The sequence below is a fragment of the Botrytis porri genome (genome assembly GCF_014898465.1).
Source record: "Botrytis porri strain MUCL 3234 chromosome Unknown BPOR_005, whole genome shotgun sequence".
Taxonomy (NCBI): Eukaryota; Fungi; Ascomycota; class Leotiomycetes; order Helotiales; family Sclerotiniaceae; genus Botrytis; species Botrytis porri.
This window is the reverse complement of record NW_024066079.1, coordinates 2109840-2137503: the sequence shown is the minus strand read 5'-3', so window position 1 is coordinate 2137503 and position 27664 is coordinate 2109840. Positions and strand designations below refer to the sequence as shown.

General features: G+C 41.0%; 9 protein-coding genes across 9 annotated transcripts; 7 read left to right on the top strand and 2 right to left on the bottom strand.

The window, feature by feature from the left end:
• Positions 1–1666: 1666 nt before the first annotated feature.
• Positions 1667–4292, top strand: EAF01_004318 (uncharacterized protein; the record flags this gene model as incomplete). Its single annotated transcript, XM_038912572.1, has 3 exons — positions 1667–2011; positions 2100–2976; positions 3025–4292. The coding sequence occupies 3 exons, from the start codon at positions 1667–1669 to the stop codon at positions 4290–4292; spliced, it is 2490 nt and encodes an 829-aa protein (XP_038772256.1).
• A 1576-nt stretch (positions 4293–5868) lies between these two features.
• On the bottom strand, positions 5869–8125 carry EAF01_004317 (uncharacterized protein; the record flags this gene model as incomplete). Its single annotated transcript, XM_038912571.1, has 9 exons — positions 5869–6474; positions 6531–6679; positions 6740–6896; positions 6949–7453; positions 7505–7673; positions 7728–7769; positions 7846–7899; positions 7963–8022; positions 8077–8125. The coding sequence occupies 9 exons, from the start codon at positions 8123–8125 to the stop codon at positions 5869–5871; spliced, it is 1791 nt and encodes a 596-aa protein (XP_038772255.1).
• Positions 8126–9708: 1583 nt separating this feature from the next.
• On the top strand, positions 9709–10509 carry EAF01_004316 (uncharacterized protein; the record flags this gene model as incomplete). Its single annotated transcript, XM_038912570.1, has 4 exons — positions 9709–9932; positions 10086–10188; positions 10242–10401; positions 10496–10509. 4 exons carry the CDS (start codon positions 9709–9711, stop codon positions 10507–10509), a joined length of 501 nt encoding a protein of 166 aa, XP_038772254.1.
• Positions 10510–12377: 1868 nt separating this feature from the next.
• Positions 12378–13560, bottom strand: EAF01_004315 (uncharacterized protein; the record flags this gene model as incomplete). Its single annotated transcript, XM_038912569.1, has 4 exons — positions 12378–12475; positions 12575–13271; positions 13354–13358; positions 13428–13560. 4 exons carry the CDS (start codon positions 13558–13560, stop codon positions 12378–12380), a joined length of 933 nt encoding a protein of 310 aa, XP_038772253.1.
• A 654-nt stretch (positions 13561–14214) lies between these two features.
• On the top strand, positions 14215–15749 carry EAF01_004314 (uncharacterized protein; the record flags this gene model as incomplete). Its single annotated transcript, XM_038912568.1, has 2 exons — positions 14215–14350; positions 14407–15749. 2 exons carry the CDS (start codon positions 14215–14217, stop codon positions 15747–15749), a joined length of 1479 nt encoding a protein of 492 aa, XP_038772252.1.
• Positions 15750–16177: 428 nt separating this feature from the next.
• EAF01_004313 (uncharacterized protein) lies at positions 16178–17022 on the top strand. Its single transcript, XM_038912567.1, has 3 exons — positions 16178–16389; positions 16501–16559; positions 16671–17022. The coding sequence occupies exons 1-3, from the start codon at positions 16331–16333 to the stop codon at positions 16895–16897; spliced, it is 345 nt and encodes a 114-aa protein (XP_038772251.1). The 5' UTR covers positions 16178–16330; the 3' UTR covers positions 16898–17022.
• Positions 17023–17774: 752 nt separating this feature from the next.
• Positions 17775–18977, top strand: EAF01_004312 (uncharacterized protein; the record flags this gene model as incomplete). The annotated part of the gene is made up of 4 exons (XM_038912566.1): positions 17775–17891; positions 18200–18427; positions 18485–18553; positions 18603–18977. 4 exons carry the CDS (start codon positions 17775–17777, stop codon positions 18975–18977), a joined length of 789 nt encoding a protein of 262 aa, XP_038772250.1.
• A 192-nt stretch (positions 18978–19169) lies between these two features.
• On the top strand, positions 19170–20344 carry EAF01_004311 (uncharacterized protein; the record flags this gene model as incomplete). The annotated part of the gene is made up of 5 exons (XM_038912565.1): positions 19170–19208; positions 19264–19342; positions 19426–19858; positions 20192–20238; positions 20289–20344. 5 exons carry the CDS (start codon positions 19170–19172, stop codon positions 20342–20344), a joined length of 654 nt encoding a protein of 217 aa, XP_038772249.1.
• A 2158-nt stretch (positions 20345–22502) lies between these two features.
• EAF01_004310 (uncharacterized protein) lies at positions 22503–23372 on the top strand (the record flags this gene model as incomplete). The annotated part of the gene is made up of 1 exon (XM_038912564.1): positions 22503–23372. One exon carries the CDS (start codon positions 22503–22505, stop codon positions 23370–23372), a length of 870 nt encoding a protein of 289 aa, XP_038772248.1.
• Positions 23373–27664: the final 4292 nt, after the last annotated feature.

Below are 27664 nucleotides of genomic sequence, written 5' to 3'. Positions count from 1 at the left end.
GAATCGCCGTCGATAGGGAAGAATCCAGCTTCGACGATTCGACGAAGTCTTAGAAATTGCCATGTGTTGCTATGCGGATGCGGTGGCCACGAGCCTTGAGCTCTTGTCCTAACGCAATGAAGGGTTGTACATCGCCTGTGGAGAGTAAGCATATAATCAACACACTGCTTTCCTCCGTGCTCCCGTCAGCATATCTCTACTACCAACGATTTGGATGACGATATTAAGCGGACGGTGGGCAGAATATGTCGCCACCAATGCCGCATGGGGGGAGCTGTTATCCGGAAGTGTTAGTGGAAGAATACCCGAGCTTGCTGCTTTTGCTTCCACGCAAACACCAAGCCGACCGTCATCTGTCATGCAATTTTTTAGAGGGAACAATGATGCCGGGGGTGGAAGGTACCCGCAATCGTCGCTGAAATATTTTTCCCGAGCTTCCATGCAGAACCGCGTCATAAGGCGGTGGTTGGTCCCAGTTGATATTGTCATCTTCAGATATATCCTGAATCTCAAAATCACCTTCCCTATTTTTGACTTTGTCACTCATATTGCAAGACAACAAGTGTGGTATTTATTGTTGCTGCTTCGGAGTTGCAATGAAATGCGGAGTCTGGAAGGAGATTTTGAATAGCGGACGAAGCTGGAGAATTTTTGCTGGGGAAAAATGGGGTATGGCGGCTTATGAAGAAGTGCTACTTGACAGATTAGCCTGAATCCCTCGGGTCAATTATCAAGGTCTCTTGCCGTTAAGTCGCCCGATCCCGGGAGCACGGTAACAAGACTAGCGGCAGATCTTAAACGAGTACGATGACGGAGATTACTGTAACGGCAGATGTCAAGCGAGTACGATGAATGACCTAGATACCGCTACCTCGGAATTTACCTAGCCGCATGAAGCCTAACATTTCGCCGATCTCCCCAGCCGGACCTTTGGAAATCCGACGTTTTTCCCCAGTTTTTCATAATCAGGATTGAGAAGTCTTTTACTATTATTGAATGCTATCAAAGGTGTCAATTCTAAGGCAGAATAATGATTGTTGATTTAATAATAATTAATTGAAGTTTTTCAAGATTATTTCTCTCATTTTAGTTTGCGAGCTTGTATATAAGGCTTGATATGGCTAGGTAGATTCCAAGTTTACTGAGTTTAGACGGTAGTATACTCTTATAGCGTGCTTTGAATCCATAACATCCATCATCTGTTGTCATGCTTGAATTATTCACTAAAATTCCAACAATCCAAGTATTAATTATATCGTAAGGCTTTATTTCATTTGTTTAGTTCTTATATTATCCATTCATCAAATCATGAACACTGTATGGATGTAACGAGGACTATTCAAGGGGACCCATTCTCTCTGAATGTTGAAGGTTTTGAGTGGGGTGGTGGATTGGGGCCGAGAGGGGGGGGTTGGTAGGCCTACGATTACCCCTAATGAGTAATCGAATCTTGATTCATCATATGCCCTTTCCAAATTAGAATCTAAACTAACTAACAACACTGCCTTTTTTTGCATACGAGCTAAGTTTATTGCTCGACAGTCAAACTTATATAATCTAGAAGTACTCGCTGTATCATGTAGAAATTTCCTACTCAATGTTCTCTACACCTTAAGAACTCTATGCTTCAATCATTTTCAGGGAACACATCTCTTGCATTTACATTATGTTCGCAGCCACAGGTCTTGCACCGATCATCACCCTTCTAGGGAGCGGTTGGCTTGTTGCTGCCATCGGTTCTTCATCGACTTGTCAAGCCCAAGTTGCAGCAGCTACGCTCACACCGCGACAGCTCGGCGTAAGGAACAATACGCCCACAAGAGGAGCAGGAAGTTTTTGTGAAAGCAGAATCACACTTCAATCTGATGGCAAGACACCAGGAATCATTATTATCGACCATGGCATGAACGTTGGAGGCCTTCCAACCTTTCAGGTCGTTTCACATTCTGGCAATACATCTATCTTTGAGATGACCTACAGCGAGAGTCGAAAATTTCTGGATGACTACATGGTACGCTGATCTTGATGCCCAACTTCGTCGATTGTTTCCTTTTTTTTTCTTCAAAATATTGATCAATATGCTCATTAAAACCTTTCAGGGAGATGGCCCTTTGACGCTGGCAGCATCTCTCGACACATACAGAGTAAACCGGTACAACATCAGCGAGGATACCACATTTACCAACCGTTTAATTCAGGGAGGTGAACGATACCAGAAGCTTAATCTTTCCACAGCTGGCGAACTTGTTCTTGAAAATGTTGGCATTATCTCAATGACCTCTAACACCCCAATAGACCAGTTACCTGGATCTTTCAAGTGCTCAGACGATCAATTGAATCAAATATGGCAGACAGGGGCGCGAACCTTACAATTGACGGGGATTTCAGCCGAAACTTTACCTGACTTTTATCTGGTCTCGGATCAGGGTCTTTTTGCTGAAAATCAATCCCCACAGCCCTATTCGAGTGAGATTTCAACCACACTGATGCAGTATCAGCTCGATTTCTCAGTTATGCCAACAAATGGAGGGTTTGGCTACACAGTACTCAGCGATACGCTAGGATCGGGCATCTATATATTCGTAAATTTGGCAAATTCTTCAATCTCGGCGCACTTTGGAAGCACTGAAAGAGACTCACCTGCCTTAGCTTCAGCTACTCTGGATCCAAATTTTACCTTTGATGAGTGGCACAAAGTCTCAACACTTGTCAACATGACGCAGATCGAAGTTAGCATTGATGATCACTCATTGATGAATCTTACACAGACTTCAACATTTGCTGGATCATTCGGATTTGGGGCATCGTTTGGACAATCAGCATATTTCCAAAATGTGACATTGCAGAGTCTTCAGGGACAACTCATATACAACGCTAGTCTCACACAATCGTCTGTACTGAAAGACTTCCTTTCGGGAACAAATCCGGAATCTGTGAGTCTTGACGGCGCACGGCGGGATCGTATTTCGTACGCTGGTAAGTAATCAATTTCCACATATTGATATTGGTGCTGACCAGACGCAGGAGATGTAGATATTGCTGTTGGGCCAATGCTTGCGTCCATCAATGGTATTGACTTTATCAACGGAACTTTGAATCTATTAGGTGCCTCTCAACTACTCCCTGGCTTCTTTGTTCCGAGCGTGAAGATACAACAATCTCCTCGCACTTCAATAATACCTTTTAACCAGACAGGCCTTATCGGCTACTCATTTAACCTGCTCACTGCCATGGCTGAATTCCATCTTATGACTGGCGATGTGGAGTTCGCAAAGCGCTGGGCGCCAATAATAGTCAGAATGCTGGATTGGTCAGATACGCAACTAGATTCGTCGGGCTTATTCGGTGTATCTACAATTTTCGGCGGAGATTGGAACTATTACGATCCTGCACAATCTGGTGCAGTAGCAAAATTTAATACTGTATATGCATTTGCTCTGCAGCAAGTGCTGCTCTTGCTCAATGCTGCAAACGTTACTACAAAGATTTATGCAGATCGACTATCGGCATTAAAATCCGCAATCAATGAAAAATTGTGGAATCCCACGTTGAACGCGTATCAACTTTCCGATTCCGTTCAAGACACGCTTGCGCAGGACGCAAATGCCTTTGCAATCTTAGCAAATGTACCTCAGGGCAGCATCACTCCTTCCACGATCCTATCAACCCTGTCAAAGGAACTGTTCTTACCTGCAGGTGCCTTAGCATTCTCCAATAGCAGTCTCGCACGTGGCTTTAAGAAAACTATTAGTCCCTATTCGTCAGGATATCATCTGCGCGCTGCATTTTCTGCCAAAGACGAAGAGAGCGTCAAGCACCTCCTCTTCACAATCTGGGGATCTATGGCTAACACATCCAATTCCAACTACACCGGCTGCTTCTGGGAGACTCTAACTGAAACTGGTGAGCCCGGTCTGGGAGCAACCACATCTCTGTGTCATGCCTGGTCTTCCGCTCCAACGGGTGAACTGAGCAGAAATGTCCTTGGAATTCAGACCGTAACACCTGGATTTGCGCAGTGGAAAGTTTCGCCGCAAACTCTCGGGCTCAGTTGGGCCAATGGTACACACCCCACACCACATGGAGATTTAACAGTATCTTGGGCAGTGGGTGCAGAGGGGAAATTCAGTATGAATGTCACCAGTCCCAACGGAACAAACGGAACTGTGAATATTCCTGTGATTTCGGGCAGTCAAAATACGAACGCAACATGGGTGCTGAATGGGAAGGTGGTGCATGGCTCAATTTTTTTTGTTAACGGCGGCGAGGTGTTTGAGTTGAGTCAAACTTAGTCGGAAGTAGCGATTGTGTTCAAAAGTCCCCATCATGGTGGAACAGCCGGTTCGGTTGATTCCGTATCGGGTGACCATGATCAAGCCTCATCGTCCAATCTACATCCTGTATAATAGACTTAGAACGTCTTCTCATCTCTGCACCTTATTAGTATCCTAAGCATGTTTTAATCTAGCTTGTTGTTTTTAATAAATATCAATTAAATCGTCCCATATCATTATCAATTAAGAAGACTGGCAAAAGATATGGTTCATGTAGTGCTAGAACAGTGGGAGCTAGTCCAGACTCATGCTAAGTAAGAAGCTCTAACATATACTAGAGCGCTTATTCTCATACCTAGTTAACTAGTACACTTAATTCAATCAGTCTCTGAATGCCTTCATATTCTAGTCTATGCTTCCCGCCTTACCCTGTCGAGAGTCATACTTGAAACAAAGACTAATTATAGTATTTAACTATACGATTGTTAAAGACATTAGGAATCAATCTCGATTTTAGCAATCGGGTGAGACAGGTATCGAATTTACTTGAGCGATATTACTACCTCCTGAAGACTGGAATATCTTGCACATATCCAAGCGCCTTTCACTTACCACATCATACGAATATCGTAGCAGAACTAACATTCATTACTGTAAATTACATCTGAGAAGCTCACTAATGTGCCGAGTAGTATGGCATCCACATATATCTGGAAACAAGATTGGACGAAGAGGGGGGGTGGAGAACTCTGAATTAAGCTTCTAGGTATCTTATCTTAGCAAAACTAATCTAGTATACCCAACGAAGAGAAGACCCCTGGTTTCATCCACATATCCCTCCCTCCATCATAAAACTGTAACCAATGTCCTCGGCCAGCATATACACCATTCAAAGTACGAAACTTGTGAAAGGGGGCATTGCATTGTGTGACTATGATTGCTATCAGAATTCATTAGCAAATATTGATACTGCATCCGAATATCCCATTCTTAAAACAAATGAAATTCAAGGAAAAGTGAGCAAAATCGGAAAGAAAACGTATTGAAGTAGGAGGCCTGCATATCAAATCCTGGGCATCGAAGCTGAATGGACGGGGCGAGAGCAATGGCAATGTGAGCTGGGTCCATGATGCATCAATCTCGAGAATCTTCTGATGATTCAATGGCGTAGGATCATAGATTAGGTAAGATGAGAGACACCATTTTCTGCCCCAATGCTTGCTGGAAAGACTCAAAGGTGGCAATCTGTAAAAGTAGAAGTAGTGAAAAATCCGTATTTGCGCGTCAAAGAATGATCGTAAAGCGGTTTTGTTGTAGCTAGATCGTAAAGCAAAATTACCGCAAGCAAGACCAAAGAGTGACAGATGCATGGAAGTCGCTCTGCGAAAAGTAAAAGCAAAAGCAATTCCTAGACAATAAATATTGTGGTTCTTTGTATGTCTGTAATGAAGAAGCAGTTATTGATCAAGATCCTGATTGGCAAGGCTGGGCACGTGTATATCAAAAAGCGAGAGATACAGCTCATGATAGCGAGATTGAATGACAGCGACAGAGCATAATGAGCAACCAAGATATGCTTGAGCCAGAAACCCCACTAGAAATTGACTCGAGGAGTTCTAGGAGCACTGACAGGGATGAGACTCTCGATGAACTCGTTATTCATACCAGATGCCGCCATGATTCGCTCGCGTAAGAAATAGTATTCGCCAATCTTGATCTCAATCTCGGCTTTGGTAGCACCCCAGACCATGACTTGATTTTGAAGATGAACAGTAAGGTTATGAGTGTCTTGGTAGATATCATTGATCAAACGCATATAGGTACGATCTTCGCGATTGAGTCCAAGATATGGATCAGCGGTCGTCTTGGAAGCAGGATCATCGTTGCTGATCATTGTGCGTTCAATGCGTCTGAATGGTGTCTCCAAACAAATGGAATCCACCAATCTACGGGTTTCTTCATTGGCAAATAAAGGGTTGTTGTTCAGGAATTGCTTGATGAAGTAGTGCTCCCTCATACAGCCTGCCAGACCGCTGAAAGCAATCATCTTCTCTGCCTTAAGCTCGTCTCTGTTTCTTGCCATCACTTGACTATGTTGGAAGTGTGCTTCTCCTCTGAATGTCATATCAGCCAAGCCTCGTTCGCGTTGCTCATCAGTCAGACCAGGAATGTCCCAGGTGATAGCTTTGGCAGCTGCTTTCTGTCCACTCGTCAGTTCCTGGAAGGTACATGCAGATGAAAACGAATCAGACTCACTGAATTGAAAACAGGAAGTGTTGTTGTGTCAGACCATCCACCGTCATCTTTGAAAGCATTGGGGCTGCCATATGCCTCAGCAAGAATTTTCATGTCAGTTTGGGGGTCCATGCGATTGAAGTGTTCGGGTCTTTGAAGGATGTCAACACCTGCGAAGCATCGTATTAGTCAAGTGTTGCCAGTGGTCACAGGAATGTGCAAATACTAACCAGCTGCCGAGATGAGAAGGCTGGCCGTATCAGAATTATCACCACCAAAACCAGAGTAATAACTGCCAGTATCTCTGTCAATTTGTGGTGGCAACATATCATTTCCATGTTGTGTTTTAGGTTTACGTGGCACGCGTGGTCTGTCTGTAAATTTTTCCTGATTCGGACAATGTCAGTTACTGACATTTATATTGTTGAGAGAGTCTTACTTGTGGAGCGACAATTGCTCTAGCCCATGTATCACCTTTACCCTCACTGGCTGTGCCACGAACCATCTTTGCAAATTCTTCTGGTGACATACGATTATCTCGAGGATCTCCTTCATCGTCGGAGACGTATTCGTTGAAGAAGTCATAAAATTTATCAGCCTCTTCTGGACTCATAATTCGCGCATCCTTGGCTCTAGCAATTTGGAGTTCCTCTGGTGATAGAACCGGATAGCCCTTGAATGCATGCGCCAAGTCCTTCTCGCTATCAGGATCTACCCACACTCCATTGACTTTGATATAACCAAAATTTCCCCAGACCTCTTCGCCCTTGTAGTGGTTGGTGGTTTCTCCTTCGTCGCCTTTCAAATCAAGAATAATCTCGCATCTTGGAGGCTCTTTGATTGCCAATCGATTGATGCCTTGCGCAAGGTCTTCGGGAGCTGCAGCGTTCTTGAAATCGGATTCTGATCGAGTCTTGTAATACTTGTAGCCAGATTGTAAATTACTAGAAGATAAACGTCAGGATTGTTGACAAATGATCGGGCGAATGACTTACTCCTCAAAATCTGCAGTAGGTCTGTAATCCTCAAAATCTCCAAGGGTATCTTGTGGAGGGGGAAATACAGGCCGTGTACCGACACCCTTGCCACGCATCATGTTGTATGCGAATTCTTGACTTGGCTGCATTTTGAAGGTTTTTCCCTGTGCGACCAGTTCAAGAAAATCTGTATAGTAGATTAATTATGAGGAATCTCGAGTCCATGAGACTTGACACGTACCTTTATGCTCTTCCTCAACTCTGATTCGAATATCAGACAGTCCTGATTTTTGTCAGCAAAGCGATAATTAAAATTTTGGTCTTATTCCAGGGACTTTGAGAACAAGGTCAAAACATACCAGCAGCCAAATCAATCTTTAGCGCGCCGAGACATCTGCCATCCGAATTGTTTGCTGTTTATTGGACAAATATTAGGAATTTTCGTGAGGCATAGTCTGTATACAGATTTCACTCACAAGCCAGCAAACTTTCTTGATTCTCATGGATTTGAGTTACTGAGTTGTCCAAAAGGTTTGCTATTATTGTACAGTGTTAGTATTTCTATAAGAGCATGTCCATAAAGAGCTTACACTCTGAGCCACTCCCTTTGCATCTGGTATCCTTAGGTGATTGATTCATCTTTGTCAATGTTTTTGCAAATAATAAGACAAAAAGAATATATCTCAAGTGAGAACCAAAACTTGCTGCCATATATTATTGTCAATATTTTCGCTTCGAGCAAGTGGCCCGATACCTAATTGGGAACTACACAAACATTGAAACATAATTGGTGAGCAAAAGATGAATGATTTTTGACATATTGAAGCAAATTACTTGACATCATAATTCTAACTTGGAAGTAGTAATTCCTTGTTAAAATTCTTCAAGTCTTAGCCAGCAATTGAAAAGGCAGTTGGAGGTAGTGAGTGCAAACCCTCATATGCTTTATCTTACTATGCATGCCATTTGGTATTGAAGAGCAAATGTAAGGTTCTACCTCAATTCCAACATATTGTATGAGGTTCCAGGAAACGACAACAATTCTGTCATGGAGAAAGGTGCAAGAGTAATTCATAATCTAGAAGATGATTATGACAGGACAAACTGCATCGCAATTGCGTGTATTATCTATCCATAGCACCAGTTTGATTGAGGTAACCTTTATGAAGTGTAGGCGCTGAGGATTCTAACGCATACAACATCCACGCGTTTAATGACCACCAACTCTGATAGTCATCACAAATTGTGTTGAAGATCCGGCTATGGTTCGAGTAGCGCTCTTCGAAGAAAAACAAGGGAGTCGGGCCCGCCTACTGCCATGAGCTAATTCCAAGCTTTACCGATACCAGACTCTCTATTGGTAGGGTCAGTACCAATAATATTGTGAGGTGACCTCACACTCCCATGGAGCTAAAATAACCACTTGGTGCTCTTCGCTGCAAACGCAATAGATGCTGATGGAAAGGAGTGCCAAACCTCACATGCAGGACTTCCTAAGTAAGGGCATGAAGTATGGGAAAGGAAAAACCGCCACAGAGCATCGAATTACTTCTACTGAGGCATAAGCTTTGTGAGTCTCCCATGATTTTCCTGATCAAGAGCAGGTGTAAAAGAAACGAAAAGGGTCGAAAAGGGCAGAAGACTGAGCGGCAGCTAATAGAACATTTCAGTCAAAAGGATACGCAATTCACAAGTACAACTCATATATGCTGGAGCAAAGTTTCGGTGAAGTAGACACCACTCCTTCATCTGCTGCAGTCCCTCGCGGTTCACCAAAGTTTCTGGATACTTCAACACCATTCTGACTTGCACTAATATCATCATATTTTTGCTTCCTTTGCAAGCTTCCTTCTCTTTCCACTAACTACATCATTGTCATGTGAATTTCAAAGAATTCGCTGTCAAAATCGGCATCGAACATTGTCATTGCACAAAGAGATGTCGTCTGATTACGGTTAACCTCAAAGCGCTATTGTGACAATTCAAGCTTAGTAATTTCAGCGCTTTGCCCACCAAAGTGTAGCGCATAGTCCTAGCACACCCTATCAATATCACCCCACCTCTTCATTTCCAAATCATTATCAACCCAAAAACTTTCAAGAAACGTGATATACAATTATAAGTAATACCTTTCACCTTCGACATTCATTTCACAGCTGCTACCATATTCACATAAACTCAGTCCATATCATCGCTCCATCAATCTACGCAACTTGTCCACCATGGACTCCCCATTTAGTATCTCCACCAATACTCCCTCCCGCTCCACATCTTCCACCAGGCCTAATAGCGCAAATAAGAACAATCGCGCTTCTAATCCGAAATCCAAATCTTCCAGTTACACACTTCTAAAACAAGATCAGCAAGCTAGGAATAAAGAACCCGACGATGACAACTATGATGATGAATCTTCGGATGATGATTTGACAGGAGCAAGTTATGATTTGTATGTGAATTTCATATTCTTCTTATTTTTGGAAGCACTTCTTCATGGTTTTGCTCGATCGGGAGAAAAGAGAGTTTGGGTGCAGGAGATACGGATACTACATGGAACGTAAATGATGAGTTGACTAGTCCTAACATGAAACCTGCATTTCAGATTTGGGAACGAATCGTATATTAGTGTACAAATACGAAGAGAAGCTGTAGCCGTACTCGACAACCCAGAATTATTAATGATGCACGCAGCAGCCCGCAATGATGTGCGTACTCTATCCCCAGTCGGTATCATTTCTCTAATTTCCACCTCATCTAGTCTATCCCTTCCACACGTCTATACTTTCTTCAGCGCTTGTCTGGTCGACCAGAAACCCCAGCCCAAGAAAAGGAAGCTGCGGAACATCGCCTGGCTCAACTTAAGAAATTGGCCAAAAAGCGTGATCTGGCTGAAACAAGTTCAGGCTCAACTTCCAAGGGTGAGGCTGCTGCGAGTGTGATTTTTGACTAGAGATATTTGCACCATATCAGTCGAAGCCATCATTAGTACATAAAACTGATTTCATGATTTAGGACAAACAAATTGAAATGTACGCATGGGAATTTAAATTGTTACTTCGCTTGCAGTATAGCTGATCTCGACATCAACGCGAGCCTGAATCTTGTCTGCCGGGGAGGGCTTCTCGCAAGTCAGCTTGAATGTGGTGGTAGCTGCAGAAATGGTTAGACATATCGCGAGATCAAGGAGTGAGACAGGTGTGAATTGGCCGCCTGCTATGAATGGACTTATATTTCTCGGCGTTTGGTCGCAAATTCATGGGCAACTTTGGCTCACAGGAGTGATGCCAGAAAAGATCTAGTGGAAATGTTTACTTGATGGAACGATTACTCGTGCAATATCAATTGAGCATTGCCTCTTAGACATTGCTGCTATGAAAGCCAGAGGCCCCTACGAAATATTACTTTCTGCATAACAAACAGGATTATGAACAACACTCTTTATTACTCTTGACAAGCGTCAAACGCCCTCAAACATTCGCATTGACCAAGAATCTCTTACCAGGCCTTTCTGTCTTCCGAAGCAAATTACGCATTTCGATCAAGGAGGTTATAGTCATCTCTCACCAATATGCCAAAAACAAACTTCATCATCCATACAATCATTCTTTCTTATCGTCCCCTCACATCAAACTCTCTATTGCATCCTCCCCCACTATCCATCTTCGCCCAACCATCCTACCATTCTCTCCACCCCCCAAATCAACACAACAGTCACCAGAGTCCAAATCCCTAAACCGCATCCATCTCACCGCACCCGAAAGTATACTACCAAGGTTTTACAAACACCAATGCCCCCCTCCCCCCTCCAAAATAATCCATCCGAAAAAATCTCCAACTCCCACCAATCCATCCACACCAATCTTCACTCCCACACCACTACCCTCAAGACCTGCAACAGCTTCCCAACATATCGAATATCAACCAACCAGCCACTCATTTGCCTGATCAGGGGATCTCAAATATCGCGATATCCATCACCTTGGTGAATCAGTTGAACTATCTCTCTGGTATACCATCGGTACTTCATTTAATTCACTGACCAGATTCCTAAAGACTCTGCGTATCAGAGTCCTGCTTTCCTACCACCACGTTTACTAGCGAAGTTTCTGGCTCTCCTTTCAGCTTGAATTCTATTGGATCTTTTGTTCCAGGGGCTGGATAGAGATGCACAGTTGAAGTTCTGTAGTGATCGAGAATGCCTGCTTCTACGTTGAAAATCATCATCATTGAAAATCCGGGGGACATTCCCATTCATGTGGTTCTGATATAACGTGTGCAGATCAATCAGTATGATTAACACTATTCACTATCTCTAAGAGAAATCGTACTGCAGCTTCAATCTCTGTCCCTCTATCCAATTTTATATCTCTTCAATAAAACATGCACAAAATATGAATTTCTAGGTACGTCTAAGTAGACCGAGAGCAGAACGGGAGGAAATGTTTGGACTTCATTCATTAAGTATGCACGTGTGCATTAAATTTAGAATCTATTCTATGAGGAGCCATGCGTCTATTGTATCCAACCCGATCTATAAAGCAGTCTATGTGTACGCATATCGCTATCCACCAACGCCGAAAAGGTTGTCTGTGAGAGTCTATTTCTAGGTGGGTATATGTACTGAGGAAAGTATGTAGGTTCGGTTGATGTGTATAAAGGTGCTGAAGAAAACATAGAACTTTGTCTATCTAGGGGTTTCGTGGTGTGAGTTTGTATAAATTAGGTTGATTCTTCAGCCAATATTTCGAGGGTGGGTGGGTTAGTGAGACAGGCTCATATTGAAGACCTTATGACGAGTCCCTGGATTACCGCTGCTGTACAAGTCAACGCCCAACACTGGACTAGGAAAATTTGTGGTTGTTCTTCCAGGAAGAACCTCCTGGCAAAGGTTCATTTAGACAATTGCGGCTTCGGGCTCTGCAATGCCTTTTAGAGATCGATAAATCTTCTTATGTTGTTCAAGAAAGAGGAATGTTGCGATGGTTTGGGGTCCTACAATTTCTTAATTAGCGCCCACCCCTCTTTCCTGTTCCTGATGTCTTTTTCCTTTTTGAAATAAAGTTTTGGAAGAGAGTAGCAACTGGAACTCACCCAAACGAATAAAACTCGGCACCCAACCCCTGAACATCCACCCGACACCTTCTACCTTATATACATCCGCCAAGAGTCTCGCCAATCCCTTACTTTCATGACTACTCATAATTCTTGTCTTGATAACATCCACTGGACTGCAAACTGTGGTGGCCACGAAACCGGCCATTAACGAAGCATTAAAGTGTGTCGAGAGCCCATCTTCCATTGGTGTATGCTTAATGAGTAGCTGTTTAAAGCTATCATAAGAGGCCAACTGAGAAGCAGTCATTAAGACAGCTCGCATACTGTTCGGCCATACTCCGCGGTACAAGCTTTTCCACCCTTCCTCTTTCGTCATGCGTATTAATCCATCCACGGCATTTTTATAGTTTCTTCTCTGCTCGACTGGTAATGCAGCATCATGCTGCATGCGCACATTCAAAACATCGGCTGGGTTTCCTACGATTCCACCAATGAAACCTGAAGTGGAGGCCATGGCGATAAGAATGGGGAAAGATGGAGGGTTGTTTCCTGATGTGAGATTCGTCTTGAGCTTTTCGTAGATGCCAAATCGAGTAGTACTATATGTTATTTGGCGCAGAAGGGAAGCGCTAAGTCCCGAATAAAGTCCAGCAACACCATTGTGCTTCAAGACATGCACGAATGTGCCAACCATAGTATTGGGCGCATTGCCGGATCGAGTCTGTAATCGGACCTAGTTATTGCGAAATGTTTAGCGTTGGCAAATGAAGAAGAATCGGCTTTTGCGCATTCATGCGATAGGAGTTATCCATTACCTTAACTATGACATAATTAGAACACGTTCACACATACAGTACTCCTTCCCATACCGAGAAGAGACTTCACATACCAAGATCCAATGGATGAGTAACACAAGCCGCAAAACAACTTGCACTACCTCCAAACCAAAACGGGTACTTTACAGCAGTCACTTTAACCTCCGCCTTCACTACCTCTCCCACACTTTGCTTTCCGCTCGACATTGTTCCACTTGTTCCGAATCTTTCTTCTCGACGTTCATTCCGATTCCGCAGAGGAGAACACAGGAATTGAAGAATGAGAGATGAGATTGAACGAAAGATATGCAATTGGCTCAGGAACCAACGGAAGAAAGAGATCGTAAGGAAAAGTGGATAGATAAAAAATGGTAAAGAGAAAGAAAAATGGGGGAGATTAAGGCTGATTGCTAATGTTAGGTGTAAGTCGGGATAGGAAAAAAAAGTTTTTGGCTTGCGAATATAGCTAAAGTACTAGGTAGTCGATGCAACTGGTTATCTTCACCCGTCACTGTTGATATTAATTGAAGATACCTAGGTATGTTCTGGATTTTTGTACTTCTGTATTCCAATATTTTTATATGTAATCTTCCCAATTGATATGCAGGAGATAAGAGAGAGAGGGGCATCCGAAGATTTGTATCCTATCTGATCCATAGATATTGAAGTTCCAAGATTCTCTAGATGAAAGAAGGTTCTCAGTCGTGTGCATGGACTTTTCTCAATCAGCCCTTTCGTCATATCTTCGGGTCGGGACAGGCGGCCGCTTCTTGGTAGGTTCGTCAGGGATATTCCGGAAGTTCAGCATTTCATAGCTCTTTTCCCGTGAGGAAGAAATTATTGGTCTTGAAGCTCATAAACATGAGACTTCTTTCAGCAAAGAAGACCTCATTCTCGAGGGGCAGTGAGGTCCTGAATGTCTTCATTGGGCTAAGGAATAATGCTACAAGGAGCGTGAGAGTCTGTGGACAATGTCGATATAACTCTTCTGTGGCAGGTTCGTCTATACACAACCCCTCAATTTATGAGGCGCCACTAATACATTTCAAATAGACCGTTCGTCCAAGGCTACGAATGCTTCGGATCCCATTACATCCAAAGAATATAAGAAAGACGAGTGGTACAATGTGCCACAATCGATTACCGATTCCCTCTCTCGAAGTCTACACACAACATTAGATCATCCTATTTCCATAACTCGCTCAATAATCGAATCAAGATTCCCCTCACCTACCTACAAGTACCATAATACATTCTTCCCCGTCGTATCTACGCATCAAAACTTTGATTCTTTAGGTTTCCCATCCGATCATCCTGGGCGAAGTAAGACAGATACATACTATATCAACAAGGAGACGGTATTACGAACCCACACAAGTGCGCACCAAGCAGATGTATTTCGCAGTAACCAGAGTGAAGGTTTTCTCATTAGTGCAGACGTATACCGCAGAGATGCAATCGATCGAAGCCATTATCCTATTTTCCACCAAATGGAAGGGGCAAGGATGTGGGACAGAACCAAGGTTCCCAATGGAGATATCCCAGCCGCTGTTTGGAAAGACATCGATGCCCTTCCTAAGCATGATATGAAAGTAGAAGATCCAAACCCACCTTTTCACGCGGAGAGAAATCCATTACAAGGAGAGCATACCGAAGCGGAGGCTGAAGCAATTGCGGCACATCTTAAAAAGAGCTTGGAGTTGATGGTGGTAGAGATATTTTCTCGCGCAAAGCAAGCAGCAATAAAGGCAGATCCCAATTTCATCGATGAGCCACTAAGAGTCAGGTGGATAGAAGCTTATTTCCCGTTCACAAGTCCATCTTGGGAGCTAGAAATCTTTTGGCAAGGGGATTGGTTAGAAGTGCTTGGTTGTGGTGTTGTTAAACAGGATATCATGCAGAATGCAGGTGTGCCGGATCAATTAGGATGGGCGTTCGGTATAGGTTTGGAAAGAATCGCCATGTTACTTTTTGAAATTCCAGATATCAGACTGTTTTGGTCCAAAGATGAGAGGTTCTTAAGTCAGTTCAAAGGAGTTTCGGAGAACCTAGAGAATTTAAGGAGATATATTCCATTCTCGAAACATCCCGCATGCTACAAAGATGTTTCCTTTTGGTTACGATCATCCTCTTCGGCAGGAGGTAGTAATGCAGCCAATGCGCATGATTTCCATGAGAATGATTTCATGGAGATAGTTAGGGATATAGGAGGAGACAGAGTGGAGGATGTCAAAAAGGTAGATGAATTTACACATCCAAAGACCGGCCGCAAGAGCATGTGCTATAGGATTAATTATAGGAGTTTGTTGAGAACTCTAACCAACGAAGAGACCAATAAAATGCATGAAGAGGTCAAAAAGGAATTGGCTGGGAAGCTAGGTGTAGAGTTAAGATGACCGATGATAGAGATGGAGATGGAAGCCTAAAACATATATCGCTGTTCCTTGTATAATAAGTCTATTACGATACCCCCAAAGAAACATGCTCAAAATCTGCATTTAGCACATAGACTCGAGCAATCAATGAAGTTCATGCTTCAATCTTTATATATCTGAAGTTTGTCCGTTGGGATAGCACTGTACATACTCCAGGAGCTTTGGTATGTTACCTTACCTTTTCCAGTAAGTGCAAAACTTGAGGCTCGTCAGGAATAGCTCGATACCAACTAAAGCGCACCGGGACCTTCCAAATAACCCAAGTGCTCACCGGGCGTAATTTCTACTTTTTGTGAAGGCCAGAGCTCTGATACGCAAGCTTCATCCCCCGCATACGTCATTATTATTATTATTGATCTGCATCAATTAATCGACCAGCTAGCAAACAAGCAAATACAGAATAACTACAACATCTATAAACTTGATTCAATTCAATTCAATTCAATTTAGTTTGTCGAAAGAGAGATCCAAGAATTTATTCGTTCACAACGAGAAATAAAAATCTGTTGAATCAGAGGATAATAAGCAAGTAAACGATTAAAATGACGGAAGCTACGCATACAAAATTGATGGATACGGAGAGGGGAGGAGAGAATACACAGTAAGTTTTTTTCTCTCTCCATATCTTGACTTTGAAGTGGAAGTGAGCTATTGAGGAATATTATGAAGTGATGATATGATATGATATGATATACTGACGAAATGGATATAGATATGAATCCCAGAATACATTTACGCAGTCGCCTGCTAAAGATCAGGGTACCTTTGGAGGTAGATATTTGCTTTTCATCTCCCCTTTGTCAAATTCTCATGTGCACCTCTTATGCTCCTCGTTCTCTCACCCAATTTTCAGATCTCACAGTACCTAACTCTGAGGAACAGACTCGACAGGACCCACTGAAGCCACCCTTCAAAAAGCCGCAGAACATAAAGCGCGTGGCGAGCGAACGGCGGAGAATATTAGGTATGGAGAGGCGATTAGTGAGCATGGGTTTGGAGGGGAGACGGTGGGGAATAGTATGGGAGTTGGGGACGGAGAGAATAAGGAGGAGACGGAGGAGACGAGGAGAAAGATGGGTTATGGAGGGGGGAATGAGGTTGGTGGTTGATGGAGAGAGTGTGTGATGTGGAAGAGAAGGGAGAGTGGAGAGGGGAGAGTGGAAGGGAAGATATTTACTAGAACTATGGAGATTTCGTTTCAAGTTTTATGGTGTTTGGTTGGAATTAGATGAGAATAGAAATCTATGATTTATGTTATATACGTGCACTGAATTCATCTCGTAAGGATATCCCAAAGTACTTATTACCTTAAACCGCGTTATAGGCTCGTAACGCCTGCACCTAAACAATTTGAGTCAGCTAGGTTGCAGTCATATGAGCTAGTTTGGTGGTAAGATGAAGCCTCTTAACTTAAAAGCAACTATTCAGCATTCCAGAAATCACAGCTTCAAGTCGATAGGTACTGATTGTTCGATTCTTATGCATAATGATCCTCCACCCGACAATCCAAATTTACGATTCGGTTCATATACGTCTTCTCACGAAGGCAGCTCCGGATATATTCAGTCTCCCTTCAAAACTCGGTTCGAAATTCAACCGTACCGTTATTTATCAGTTGCATCGCCAAGGAATGTACAATCCCTTGTAACTTTTTGCCACAAGGTCCATGGATATTGTAGAGGAGTTCTAATCAATTATCATGATGGGGATCAGCAGGTTCTTGGCCAGTGCCGTGACGACTTGATTCGGGAGCATATGACAGTTGCAAACTACACCCCCCCGAAAGCTTTATAAGTGAAGAAAAAGCTATCGATTGAGAAGTTTTCCAATGTTGAATAGGTAGGTACGGGTAGGCTGCAGGAAGGTAGCTGAAATGAATCCAGAAGTTCGGAGCGGATGAACTTGCAACAACAAACAACAAGATGCCATCTCCCGTATGTGTAGCTTGTCCAACATAATCGCAGTCTTTTCCACCAAAAACCCAACATGAGTACACAGCAACAATTGCAAGCTACACCACCCGAAAGCTTTACAAGTTCGCCACCCACGCCTCCTCAGACTGAGGAGAAGACTTTGACATCTATCTTACAAATTCTTGCAGAGGTCAGACGGCACAAGGACGGACGTAATCTGCTTGCTGGTAAATGCCGGCTTTGATTTCCGTTAGAAGTAGATTATTACGGAGATCTTCAGCGCCAACTTCAAAAAGCTAACATCTGGGATTATTACAAACACAAACTTCGGTATATCTCCCAGGCGCCTACATTCCACTATCTAGCTAATGTGATGATAGACAAGATTACTTTCCATTAGACATAATATGCGTTCTTCGAATGCTCAGTCCATTGCACGAAAGTTTTCAATAGTATATAACACATGAGCTCCTACTCCAGTTATGCATAATTGCTTAGAGCGGTAGTCCTTCAGCAATCTTTGCAGGAAACATGGAAAACAGCACCTCTGCAGATGTAGTCTCTAAGGATGCTGAATATGGTTCATATCAGCCAGACGCCTCGTTCCAACATTTTGACGCACAGTATCCAGGCGTTATCCTTGAGTTGTCCTACTCGCAAAAGAAGAAGGATCTGTCACGTTTAGCAGATGCATATATTCTTGGGTCAGATGCCTATATTTGTGTCGTAATTAACATAGATGTTGAGTACAAAGGAAGTAAAAATGCATCCATTTCAATCTAGCGTCCACATGTTGGAGTCGATGCTATAGGAGAGAAAGAATTGTCTATTATGCAGACAGTTACAGACCAGGTATGCTCGCAAACGCTTGGAAAAGCAATATCTTGTCTAATACCCTTAGCTCTTCCGCGATGAAGAAGGAAGGCTTGTTCTCAATTCGCAAGCCAGCATACAACTGCAACTCCAGGATTTTGCTACTGGAGCATTTGCTGAGAAATTAACTGATCTTACCCAAAGCATACACATCCTGGCAGAAACTTTCTTCTCGTTCTTCCAGCGTGCTGAGACTAAAGCAAGAAGAATGAAGCTAGGGGAAGGACTAGTCAGGAGCTCCACACCTTGGGTGAAAAAACGGCGCAGAGACAGTACACCACCAGAGCAGCTTGATTCAGACAGGGAAAGCAGATTCAACAAGCAGGAGCAGAAGACAGCAAAGAAGGCTATGATGGATAATATTTCTTACAAGACCAGCTCTTCGGAGGCAGAACTAGAATGATGCATACTCTGTCTTTTCCATGAATATTTTTGAAGAGATACATTTGTCTATGGATCTCGTTGACTCAAGTGCTGATCCGGTATTAGACACTCAGGAGAGTCAAGTCTTCGTATCTTTGCGACATACCAAAACAATCAGCTCCCGGCAAAGGGAAGATAACGGTCATTAAACTTCAGTACCCCACGAAACAATATGACCGAGAGTGATGCGTCTCGAATTCAATCGTCCCAAGTATGCCCTATCAATTCCCATCTTGATGTTTTGGTGGTATACTAATTTTCTTCAGGCTAAGAATGGTGGCGATATGTCCTCTGCTGGCTTTGCCGCACGTTTTCAGGCTGCTGGCGATCATTTCCATGATACCAGTGAATCCAAGGCTGCGGCCTCTTACCTAGCCTCTAGCTTTAGAGGTACCAGCGTCCTGCGGTATCTGAATTCTCGGAAGCAGTTGTTATTAATTTTGGGATGAATGTTGCTGCAGCAGAGTTTGCAAATCAACAATACATATGGGAGCACTCAAAGAGTAACAAGGCTTTTCGCGTTCCACAGCCGATCAGATATTTTCAAGACAAATCTTTGGGGCCACATCTGTGCATCGGCTATCTTGTTATGGAGTTTATCCATGGCACAAATCTGTCGTCATATCTTGAGTCTACGGGTACACATGATCAAGAAGAAGTTGTCAATAGGCTTCTACGGGTACTTGATCATTTGGAAAGTTTACCTCCGCCTAATGGGCACACTCTTGGCCCAGTAGGTGGTGGCCCCTTACGTGGCTACTTGTGGTCGGATGATGGCGTTAATATTATCTGCAACTTTGTCCTTGAGCTACAAGACTTTCTCAACACTATTATCAGAGATTACACTACAAAGAGAGACAGGTTTGATTCCACATATACTAATCTAAGTATGAGCCATGGGGATCTAGCTCCAAGAAACATCTTAGTGCTAGAGGATGGACGGCTTGCCCTCCTAGATTGGGCTAACGCAGGCTTTTATCCGCTGATATTCGAAATCTACGCCTTTAGAACCCGAGTCAATTGAGAACCTATTTTCAAAAGTCTTCTATCACAACTACCCCAAGAAGCAAAATACGAGAGACAAATTGAGCTTTTAGCATCAATTGAAGGCTTCCTTCTTTTTCACGGCGATTTTATCAATCGGTTAGGTTCTCTTATCCAGATACTTGTAATAGCACTTCTAACTTAAAATAGTAAACTTGGGGGTTATGTCAACCATACCATTGTTGACGGCAAACAAAGTTAGCTTCCAACATCTTTGGAATAGTACTGAGCTAATACAGTTTTATAGAATCAGCGCCGCCACCAATGGGTCCACCCTCTTTAACATTCGATACACAGAACTGACTTCTCTGTTGAGACATTTGTTACAAGGATTAGTATGTTGGAAAAGCAGCTGGTTACTTCAGAGGTGACTAACAGTAACACATTGAGGTGCCGATGTTTAAACCCCGTTCTATGATTTCCTAGAGTTTAGCAGGGTTCGTGGCATCACAGCTGATGTTGGTATCAACATAAGCTATCGGAGCCGTCGACTGATCAACCGACGATTTAGGAAAGAGATCTTGGGTTTCACGATAAATTTCAAATTAGGGTTTATATGGAGTTTAGAATATAAGCATAAGTCAACGTCTATCAAAAGAAAGACACACAGCTTTGCCTCAACCTCCAAAGACTCTTTACGATGTGCCCTGGTGCGCCTCGAATGAGCGAGGTCTTTGGAGACTTGGCTAGGAACGTTGTTAGGATCAGAGATGACTATTAAGAGTGGACACAGGTCGTGGCGAAAGGTTTGGTGATGCGGTTTTGCAAGAGGGTCGTCTCGGCGGTTTGCTGCTATTGTAGCAATAGCTAGACAAGGAATATGGGTACGAGTGTTCGCACGATGCTAGAGGTTTTTCCAATTCTCATCATCACTCCCGTACCCGTCTTCATCGCCTTTATCATCTTCATCCGTACAATTGCCAGCTGCCCGTTCGAAGAACAACGGATTTTACATAAGTAATATGAGGAAACAACGGGAATGTAGTTTGGGTGATAGACCAGTGGTTTTGACTTAGAACCGCCCCTGGAGCTACAGGACCCATCGTATGGACAACGAGCCGGAAGTGCTTGACGTAAAGGTTCGTAATATCTTGTGGGACATCAGCCACCAGGTATTTTGCTGTAGAAGACATGCGGCAGATTGAATTGTAGCTCGGCTGTGATATTTGCATGAGACGATATGTTCATTGCTCTGTGATAATTAGCTTGGAATATGTTATGAAGCGGTTGTTTTACAGGAGCGTGAACCCGTCTTGATAGAAAGAGGTACTCTTATATAGATCTGTTTGGCGACAGTGATCTTATTGCCGACGGGTAGAAAACCTATTATCTTCACCAGCCCAACAGGCGTATACACGAACGGTAACGAACAAATCTCTACAAGTGTATATACTCTAGATACTACGATGGTGCGATGCTGATCAATCAAATGGAAGGACGATAAGACCGACGTAGTTCAAATCCTACGATTCAAATTCTACGAGAGGCAAGGCAGTGTGTAAGTCAGCTCGCTGGTAACATTACTTGTTGCTTCAAATCACCAACTTTATCGTATCTGGAGAAAGATAGCATGAAGTTATGTTGTATTGGATGTGGGGTTTCAACAGTTGGTGGAGGGAAGTGTAGACGATGTTGCAGTAGCATTGTGAGGATTGGTTGGATAGAGTAATTGCTAATCCTTGAGAATGAATCGTATATATAACAACGCTCTGTAACGGATGAACTGTAGATATAGTGTAGTAGTACTCTTCAAAGCTTTCTTGAGGTTCTTCTGCATAGATAAAACACACAGTGACTACCCTCGACTCACCTATAACCATGCTAGACGTTGCTGAACAATGGGAGGCATTCGTCAATTACTTACTACCTCTATTGCCTCTAAACACGCGATATCGATTCTTTCTTACCTTTCTCTTTTCGTCACCTGGAAGTCAGGACGCAACACATTACAGTTATCATGGCTATATCTGCCATCATATACTTGGTTTTATTTCTCTATCCACCATACTTTGACGTCGCAGCAGCCAGCAATGATCCAATATGAACTTCTTATAAGTCATCTTTCAAAGACTGTAAGTCTTGGCTCTTGTCAAGTTACAGCCGCTGTGAGAACAGTAGAAAAGCCAGCGCTTAAAGGATCGATCAATACAACAACAGAAGCATATATAAATTATAGGATAGCAGAGGGTACACAGTGGTACTAGAAAGGCACACGACTTTTTCAAGTAGGACCTGAAGAGAAGGATTCTCGCCCGCCACGGAGCCACCTGGAAATCAAGTGCTATGGATTGTGGGCGCACAAAGGGATACACAGGTTGTTTTCCGACGCTGAGTTTTATACCACTGATGTCCTCACAAAGAGATAACCATCTTCGTACCACAAAATTCATACATTCGTAATTTTTCAGGACATTGGAAATCACTCCGCCAGCAAGCATTCCGGCCTTTTGACTCAGTGATAATGGATAGATCTCTTCTGGATGCCAGTATCCAGGATATGAAGAAGTTCCTTAGCAAGGAAGAGCGATATGACTACATTGAGAGAGGACGAAGGTATAAATGTGTATACCTCCTTCATGGATTTCCAGGCTGTGGGAAAACGCCATTCATTGAACTTATAGCAAGTATCTTTCAAGTTGGCTTATATTCTCTTGATATGAGTAACGAGACCTCCGTACAAATGAGGGACTTATTATCTGCCATCCCCAAGCGTTCGCTATTTGTTATCGAGGACCTTCGAACAAGTACTTTCCAGAAATCTGAAGAAGAGGACCCAGAGTCACATGAAAAATTAACAAAGGGGGTGCCGGTAGCAAGCTTCTTGAATATGCTGGATGGTTTCGTAGCCCCTGAAGAAATCATTACAATCACAACAACAACTTGTCTTAAAGACCTCGAGAAATATTGTAAAGATCTTCTACGACCTGGTCGAATTGATAGGAAGATAAAGCTGGGATATATTGCATCTAGTGGGGCCGCAATGATGTTTGAGAATTTTACTAGGTCAAAGGATCTGGATATGGCAGAGAGGTTCGGAAGGGAAATTCCTAAGGACAGTATTACTCCAGCTGATCTTCAGGAGTACCTTACGCCAATGGTAAACAATCCCAACCTGGCAATTGAAGGAATTTCGGACTGGGGATCTAGTAGAGAGGTATCTGCTAAGGAAAAAATCCCGGGAAGTAACTTCGTGAATCAAGGGGGGAAGAGGAAGAAGAAGCGAAATAAAAGACAAAGAACTTTGGGTATGAAGACTCTCTGCTTAAAATTGTACTATTTTCACCACAGCATTACAATAGAAGAAAGTCTAAAGGAAGCGTTCCAGCCGTAGTTCGTGACGTTGATTACCAACACCCAAAAGAACGGCCTCGCTGTAAGAATGCAACACTCAAAACTAGGCAGTCTTTCCGTGTATACATGGGATTGAATTTCTGCTTTGTATTGCCGATGTCCCGTACTATGAATTCTATTAACTACACACATCCAATGCAAATCTTAGCATATCCGTATGTACGAGACGTCTTCCATATAGGCTTCTTTAGTTCAGCTTTTACTTCAGCTACAAACTTCATCCAGAATTCATTTGCTGCTCTACTTGTTACATACAGTTCATTGTCCTCTAGAACATCTGGTTCAGATCTCTTTATTCTACAGTAATGGATGAAGAAGACGATCGTAATGTAGAGTCAATCAAAATCAGTTGTTCAGACAAGATTATCAAATTCTACCAAGAGTGATTATTTCGAATGAGTCCGCTTTATAGTATAATCTTGGTAAGAATACACTGGAAGTAGTAATGATTATCTAAAGGGGATTAATTTATTTAATAAAAAACAGATCTAGAATAAAAATAAAAATAAAGTATTTTATAGATTATTAATTTCAATTTATTATTAATATATCTTGAATAAAAATAACTTACTTTTATTTCAATATACATATTAAAGAAAATTATTTTAAAACTCTTTTCAAATATATATTAGTTGGTTTATTATATTTGTTTACTACTATTCTATAATTCATATTCTTAAAAATTCTTTTCTGAAATTTAATTATATATAAATTAAAATATAGTATAGGAGAATTCATATCAATGTTCAATGATTATTCGTTTAATAATCTATAGATCTAGTTCTAAAATAAGATTTTTATTTTATTCATAATGAGTATTTATTAAATATAATTATAATATTCTAATAAATATCCACTTATAGTCACCGTGTACTACTACTAGCCACTTATCAAAATCACATCAAAATTCATTAAAACTTATAGAATATATTTCTAATTTTTAAACTATAAAACTAATAGTTTATATAAATAATTATAAAGTTAGATTAAAAATCAAATGAAATTTATTAAAATTTATTTAATTAATTTTTAAAAAATTTCTATATTAAAGAATGATAAGTTAAAACGAAAAGAAAAAAGGAATCTTTAAAGTATTAAAATTTGTCAATAAAATAAGCGAAAATCATAAACTTTTATAAATATATTTTTAAAAAATTTAATTAACGATTTAGAAAAATTTAAAGAGTATTAAAAATATGATTTTATTAAAGATTGATATCGAAATAATATATAACGTAGTTTATTAGTACATATACTATATTAATGTGTGCACTACTTTTACCTCAATTTATACTCTTCAATTTCAATATATAATTTATCAATCATTTATTATACAATCGAATAATAAAGAAGGGAAAATACTTTTAACTATTAAAACTATCAAAAAAGATAAAAAACTCTCGATTCAAAAGATTGTTAAATTATATAATATTATATATCCAATATTTATTTAAAGAATGAATAGAATAACTTTTGTAATTAAATTTCAATTATAAAATCTAAAACTTATTAAAGTAAAAGAGTAAATGATTATTTTATATATTCTTAATATGGATTTGAGAGGTTTTCTTTTTAAATTTAAAAGAATGAAAGATATAACAAATTATATTCTTAAATTAAAAAAAGGAAAAGTTATTGAAAAGTTTTAGACATATCAATTTATAAAACGATATAAAGAATTAAAGATATATTTTAGTTATGTTTATAATTTTCAAAAAGTTCTTTGTAAAAATCCTAAGCTTTTTAAAGAATGGTTTTGATTAATTATAAATATATAAATGAAATATAGTATTTTGAATAGAAATTTCTATAATTTCAATAAAACAAGCTTTATAATAGGAATTATATGTATAGTAATGATTATTATTAATGTTGAGAGATGTAATAGAAGTAAATCAGTATAGTTAGGTAATCAAGTATGGGCTATAGTAATAATATATGAAAATAAAAAGGGTAAAACTATTCTCTTATTTCTAGTAATTTAAGAATAGATTTATCTTTCTAATTGATATATTAAAACCAATCTTCCTGTAGACTAGACTATTAAATCTACATTTAATAAATAAATAAATAATGAGATAGGTTTAGAATAATTGAAATATTTCGATAAGTATACTAAGAATTAAAGAAAAAGCAAATATTGAATATTAGTATTAGATAAGTATGAAAACTACAAATTAATAGCTTTTCAAGTATACTATAAAGAAAATAATATTATATATTTACGTTTATTATTATATTCAAGTTATTTAATTTAATCATTTAATATTAACTGTTTTAGTAATCTAAAATGTTTATATAATAATTAAATTAATAAATTTATTAAAATATATATCAATTATATTTCGAAGATTAAATTCTTTATAGCTTTTAAAACTATATACCGTAACGTATGGGGAACTCGGACATATGGGGAACTCGGACACTTTTTCAATTATTCTACACGCGATCTTGTTCTACGAGCCACACAATCCTCCAATTCCAATTCCGAATCACTTGAACTATTCTCTAGCTCTTCTTCTTCAATCTCTTCTTCTGATTCTTCAATTGGGCGTTTGCGTGGCCGTCCTCGTGGCTTTTTCTCCTTCGGTTTTTCCTCCGCCTCACGTACCATTTTCAATACTTCCTTAGTACTAAAGACAAATTGACCTTGTAATTTGACTCTTTTGCCTTTAGTTCTTTTCTTTCGAGTCTCAATTACCTCCTGAGCATCAGAGAGCTGTTTCCGAAGTAGGGCTATCTCAGCATTTTGAGATTCTACAAGCCTAGTCATTCTCTTGGCATATCGACGAGTTGGCGATGCAGGAGAACCACTGCTTGCTAGAGCTGTATTAAAGATCTGATTTGCTTGCCTTAGTTCTGTTCCATCTGGAGGAGAACTCCTGAGTATAGACAAGTCTAGGTCTTGATTGGGGGTTCTCATTTGTGGAGTAGAAGGTTGCTGGGAGGAGTTAAATGGTAATGAATCGAGTACTTTTCGTGGGGCAAAAGGTACTAAACCAGCTCCTCTCCAGCCAGCTTTAATATTAGAAGAATTCAATGCTTTTTTTCTAATATTTTGAAAGAGTTCTACCCATTCAGCTCTTTGGATTCGCTTTACACCAGCTCGAGAATATCGATCGACCTCTAAAGCATGATATCGTTTCATTGGCCCATACACCGCAATATCAAGTGGCTGAAGCAAGTGAGAGCAATGAGGAGGTAATATAAGTAAATCAATATCATTATCTATACAGAAAGCAATAAAGCTACCTGTAATATGGCTTGAATGGCCATCCATGATCAAAAGTCGAGGTCGGTCACCTGACACTTTCTTGGATTCTGGTTCGAAAACCCTTTTTAACCATTCTAATCCATGGCTATTTGAGGTCCATCCATTTGTACTAGTAGAGAACTGCCAGCTTTGAGGTGTGTCCTTTGGAATCCATGCAGAATTCGTATTCTGAGCCTTGAAAATGACCATAGGTGATAGAGCATTTCCAGCTGCATTGACACATTCAAATGCAGTTATCCATTCTTGCTTGCCAGCTGTAACTTTCCAATTCGATTTCTGAGTAGAATCGACTATAATGCGCGTACTTTGAGTACTTCCAACTCCAAATCCGGTTTCATCCATATTATACATATCATCTAATTCATACTTTCGCTCAATGAGACGCGTGCGAAACGCGTCAAACCAAGCCTGAATATTCTCCGGAGTTGCTTCTTTAGCCCGATTAGACTCTAATTGACGTGAATAGCATGTTTTAAGTTCTGGATGTCGTTTTTGGAATCTATAGATCCATTCGTGGCCTATAGGTGGAATTTCTGTCGAGGTAGGATTTCGAGATGACGCGACCCGAACGCGTCGAAGACGAATTTCGTCGGCCATTTCCTTCACCAACATAGGTGTAGCAGGGAATCCAGTGATGGTAAGTCGTGAAATCCATCGTACAAGAGTATTTTCTTCTGCGTTTGAAAGAATTTGAGCCATTTCGTGGGTTTGGGAACGTGTTTTCTTCCCAGCCAGCCTATCAGCTAGGGTAGACTTAGGGACTTCAAAATGCTCTGCAGCCTTTCTAATTGATTTAAATTCTTTCAATTGAAGTGAAATTATAGCCTTTTGAAGCTTCTCTTCAATTTGAGCAGATGTAGAAGGTGATTGGGTATGCATAATAAAAGTTATTGCGGTTTCAAGTTGGTGATGGGCTAAAAGTGTCCGAGTTCCCCATATGTCCGAGTTCCCCATACGTTACGTTACAAGAAATCAATTATCTTTTAGAATATAAAATC